This window comes from Propithecus coquereli, unplaced genomic scaffold (genome assembly GCF_000956105.1).
Source record: "Propithecus coquereli isolate 6110/MARCELLA unplaced genomic scaffold, Pcoq_1.0 Scaffold52, whole genome shotgun sequence".
Taxonomy (NCBI): domain Eukaryota; kingdom Metazoa; phylum Chordata; class Mammalia; order Primates; family Indriidae; genus Propithecus; species Propithecus coquereli.
This window is the reverse complement of record NW_012151063.1, coordinates 63290-68533: the sequence shown is the minus strand read 5'-3', so window position 1 is coordinate 68533 and position 5244 is coordinate 63290. Positions and strand designations below refer to the sequence as shown.

The window sequence follows — 5244 nt, the reverse complement described above, 5'->3', positions numbered from 1 at the left end:
TGTCCACCCCAAAATTCCTAGGTTGAAGCCCTCACCCTGAAGGTGATGGTGTGAGCAGGTGGGGGCTTTGGGAGGTGACAAGGTCCTGAGGGTGGAGCCTCATGGATGGGATCAGGGTCCTTATAAAAGGGACACAGAGAGCTGCCTCGCCCCTTCCACCACGTGAGGACACAGCGAGAAGGCGCCGTCTATGAACCAGGAAGTGAGTCCCCACCAGACACAGCCTCTGCCACGCCGGGGTCTCCACTTCCAGCCTCCAGAGCTGGGAGCAATGAATGTCTGTTGTTTAATCCGCCCAGTCTGCGGTGTTGGTTAGGCAGCCTGAGTTAAGACAACAGCGCCCCAAGCTGAAGGCGCAGTGTGCAAGACATGTCCGGAGTCCTTACTCACCAATTGCAGATAAATATCTGAAAACATCCGTGCAGGGAACACGGGCAGCTCCGCTGGTCCCGCCCACCGTGAAACGTAAACCGTGAGGGTATTTGGACAGTCTGGAGATGTCATCGAAACGACACCCGACGTGTGTTCCCCGGTCATCTGTCTTGTAATGCAGACACTTACGCCGTTCAAGGGTCCTGTGGTGAGTAGACAGGTGCAGAAATCAGTCAGGGGCTCCCCGTGGCCCGGACAGCCAGAGTGTGCCTGAGGCCACACCTACGTCCCGTCCTCCACGTAGAGCTGATACTGGACGTCCTGCGGGGCCGCCCGGCCCACCGTCCAATCGCACGTCAAGAAATCGACGTCGTGAACCCGGCAGGACAGATTCTCAGCGGCTGCCCCAGGCGTCCCGTCTGGGCTTGCAAGGACAAAGCAAAAACGAGTCACTATTGAGAGTAACTAACGCAAGTTAAACCCACACTTTGTTTTCTGAGATCCCCATGCATTCACACACAGTTGTAAAAAATACGGCAAAGAGGTTGTGTAGACGCTCCACCCGGTTTCATCTTGCAGTACTGCGGTATTACATATAATCGCTCAGCCAGGAAGCTGATCTGGGCACCCTCAAGGTGTTGACAATTTCATCCCCACAGGATCTCCCCAAGGTGCCTTTTTTTGGCCACGCCTCCCTCCCTCCAGCCCCTGCCAATCACGAGTCTGTTTCTCATTTCTACAACGTTGCGGTTTCAAGATGGTCATATATACGAGTCCCCACTATGTGCCACCTCTGGGGTTCTCTTTTCCTCCACTCGGCATGAATCCTTGGAGATCCATCCAAGTGACTATTTTGACCTTGAGAACGCCCGGCCGGGCGCGGTGGCTCATGCCTGTAATCCCAGCACTCTGGGAGGCCGAGGTGGGAGGATCATTTGAGCTCAGGAGTTCGAGACCAGCCTGAGCAAGAGCGAGATCCCATCTCTACTAAAAATAGAAAGAAATTAGCCAAACAACTAAAAATATATATATATATATAAATTAGCCGGGCATGGTAGCGTATGCCTGTAGTCCCAGCTACTCGGGAGGCTGAGGCAGGAGGATCGCTTGAGCCCAGGAGTTTGAGGTTGCTGTGAGCTAGGCTGACGCCACGGCACTGTAGCCCGGGCAACACAGTGAGACTCTGTCTCAAAAAAAAAAAAACAAAACAAAACAAAAAAAAAAGAACGCCGATCTCTGATTAAAATACAAACAGAATAAGCCTTTTTCGTCACCTGGCTCGGGGAAGAGAATCCACGTTGAGAACGGCGGATCCGTCACCGTGACGGTGTAGTTTGTGACTTTGCATGGGGACATCAGTTCAAAGGAGCAATACCTGTTGTTTTTTGCCTGACAAAGACAAGACAACGTGCTGATTGTTTAGAGAACATACTTTGTTTGATATTAAGGTTTAGATTTTTTTTTTAAAATAAAGGTACAAAAACTTGTATAAAAATAATTGCATTTAAGACTAAAGATAGAGAAAATAATTCTATTTAAGACCAAATATAGAGAAATGTTACTTCTCCAAGGATAGAATCATAAAATAAATAATAAATGAAAAAATAGGAAGAGTGAAACAAAAATAGAAACTTATACAAAAAGCAAAAACGAAAGGAAACAACTGCATAGAAAATGTTTATCAAAATCCTGACATGAAATCTCAGTGCCTACATTGTATAGCAGCTTAATAAAATACAGAACATCAAGTCCTGCATGCATTAATAGGCAAAAGCATTAGTCCGTAAACAAACAGGAACTATATACATTTAACCAAGTCTACAAAAGACTCAACCAGACAAGTTATTCAATACCTGTTGAAAAAACGCATTTGAGCTTATTAGAAAACGTGCACATAGTAAATCCTCATTTAATGTTGCCTGTAGGTTCTTGGAAACTTCAACTTTAAGCAAAATGACATAATAAAATCCATTTCATCGTAGGCTACTTGATATAAACAAGAGATGAGTTGCTACAGCTTATTTCTGGTCACAAAAAAATCACCAAACTTCTAAATAAGGACGAAAACATTTCTAATATTTAATGTTGAAATAAACGTGAGCTATACATACATTTAAGAAAGATTAATAAAAACATGTACGATATTAACCCACTTTTTCCCCTTCAGGCACGATCCCATCAGAGAGGCGGTCACGTACACACCCACCCTCGCTCAGACTGGAATCACATAGACCCAGCCTTCACCTAACGGGCACAGCTTTGGGATGTGAGAGGGAACCACAGTACCCCAAGAAAACCCACATAATCTTGCAGAGAACATGCAACCCTCACACAGATAGCAACCCCCTCTGGGAATTGCATTTTTTTTTTCTCATCAATGTTATAACAAAACCGTGTGGAATGAGATGGTGTTATTTGAGGACCTGCCATTCTTGTGCATTTTTGGTGCTGATATAAAACTCTCTCAGATGATTCATCTGGTGTCGGGGGTTCCTCCATGATTGCTCAGCCCGATCACCAAAGGGTGAAGTCCTCAGACCTCAAAGTCCACCCATTTGCTCAGAACGTGCATGGTTAGATTTTTGGTTCTCGCTCTTAGCAGGAAGAGATTGTCAAAGATTATCAAACTTCTGGGAAAACTCTGACAGCATGAGAGAGACCAAAACAAACGAACAAAAACAAAATCAGAAGGAAGGAACTGGAGATTAGGTATTGAGAAGAAAAGCTGTAAAACTTACCGCTGATATTCTGAGAGTACGAAGAAGAGACAGTTTAACTATGAAACAAGAACAGGATACTGGAAAAAAGAACATCAGAAGAACCACACACTGAAGCCCTAACCCTCAATGTGGCTGTGTTTGGAGATGGGTCTTTAAAGAGGTGATTAAAGTAAACTGAGGTCACCAGGGTGGGCCCTGATCCAACAGGACTGTGTCCTTATAAGCAGAGGAGATGAGGACACAGACACACACAGAGGGACGACCCCGTGGGGACACAGGGAGAAGACGGCATCTACACACCCAGGAGAGAGGACTCAGGAGGAACCAGCCCTGAGACACCTTGATCTGGGACTTCCAGCCTCCAGGACGCAAGAGAACAAATGTCTGTGGTTTAAGCCGCCTGGTCTGTGGGACTCTTTTATGTCATCCCAAACCGAGTAATAAAAGGTTGAGATTTGGATTGTATTGAATCAAGACACTAATGGAGGAGACCAGATGTATTCTCAGGGAAGCTTGCTCTTGTCTCCTGAGACACTCTGAGTTGTGAACGGTTGGATTCTCACCGGGAGATCCGGCACTATTCTCTAGCCCTCTGAACCCTGGAGATGACAAGATAGAGGATTTGGGAGGGTCGGGGGTGAGGCCCAGGCCTCCCGAGTATCCACTTCCCGTTGTTCGGTTCTGCAGCTGTAATATCTCAGCATCTTTCAGACGAGCGTGCAGCATCTCAGACACCTTACGGATGACGGACCGGAGCCTCTGTCATGTGACCGGCTCACCCCGCATCCCGCGGCCGACTTAGGCGTAGAACCCGGACGGTTGTGATGCCAGACAGGGGCTCAGCCTTTGGGCTCTACTGATTCTCAGATTCCCGGATGACACAGCAATATCTAGTGTGCCAACCCCAGAGAATGCGCTTTACCTGCACGGGCAGTCTTGATTCTTCTATGCAACTAATTTGGTCCACATTTCCATTAAGGTCCCAGGTCAACCGTTTATGTTCTGGGTCCATCCTTACGTTCTTTATGGGCGAGTTTGGATCTAAAATGTTAACAGGGTTAACAGTAGTGTTAGGAGTTAGGAGAGAGACACACGAACCTTAAAACACCATCTTGATGGGTAGCTTCCACCCTACCCCACTGAGTCAGCCAATCCCTTTGGGAGGCAGAGGTCAGCATAGACAGGTGACCGCCTTAAATTAGCACAAGCCGTGAACCGATAGCACCTGGTCAGTCTCGTTACTCTCCCTGATGGAGGTGGCTCATCAGCTTCCCAACGGTAGGGGGAAAAGTCAGCAGAACACATCAACTGTGCTGTTCTTGCTTATGTGCTATTCACTTTTGATACCCAGGTATCTCACAGTGTGCTATTTTCACAGCAACCTGAGAACAAATCCTGCCTTAGACATTTGGTTCAATGTCTTATACAGACTGTGGTTTTTGGAAGGCAGTTTAAAAATTGCCATTTATATATATGCACATATATATATATATAGTAGTGCTATGTATATATTGCTTTAACACACACATATATATATAGTGCTATATATATATTGCTTTACTTCCTAAGAGATGAGACATGGTTATTCCACAATGGTGTGCATTTTCTTACACAGTTCACAGGCTGTTTGAGCAATTCTCATATTGTTGGGAAATCTCCCAGTGTATGTACATTTGAATAAATATTGAAGTGTAATCAAAGCTTATGTATTTCACTGCAATGCCTATGCAAAGGAGGTCTCGCTCTGAGCAATCATAGGGCTGAATGTATTTCCTGAATGACTCGTATAAAGATGTAAAAGACGACATTTGATTGTGTTTTGCCAATAACTCAAAGCTATAAATATACTTCAGTTGTCTCTTGAGCCTTTATCTGCGATCCATCACTCGGAGAACGTACAGGCAATACTTGTTGATAAACTATACGTATCACGATTATTTATCAAGATCGACAACCTTGATTTTATAAGCAAGAACCAAACTGTATAAATATCTTGGTCTCTGCCATTATTTTCTCTTAACTTATAAGGGTAATTTATTCCTTAAAAAAAAAAAAACTCTCCTAGAGAAAATTCTCATAAGAATTTTAAATGTAACTTTTAGCAGATTCTTATGCCTCAAAATTCACACTGACTTCTGCTAAAACAGTGTCG

The 5244-nt window shown here is 44.9% G+C and overlaps 1 protein-coding gene across 4 annotated transcripts in view; it reads right to left on the bottom strand.

The window, feature by feature from the left end:
- The window catches only part of IL3RA (interleukin 3 receptor, alpha (low affinity)), a 17580-nt gene that overhangs the window by 5375 nt on the left and 6961 nt on the right, over window positions 1-5244 (bottom strand). For 3 of the 4 annotated variants that reach the window (XM_012656817.1, XM_012656818.1, XM_012656819.1), the window contains exons 3-6: window positions 4015-4133; window positions 1647-1761; window positions 659-791; window positions 391-575 (exon numbers count right to left, since the gene is read on the bottom strand). In XM_012656817.1, the coding sequence (XP_012512271.1) occupies window positions 391-575; window positions 659-791; window positions 1647-1761; window positions 4015-4133 (552 nt within the window). Of the gene's footprint in view, window positions 1-390; window positions 576-658; window positions 797-1646; window positions 1762-4014; window positions 4134-5244 lie in introns of those variants that run through there. The other variant, XM_012656820.1, reaches the window with a different exon arrangement.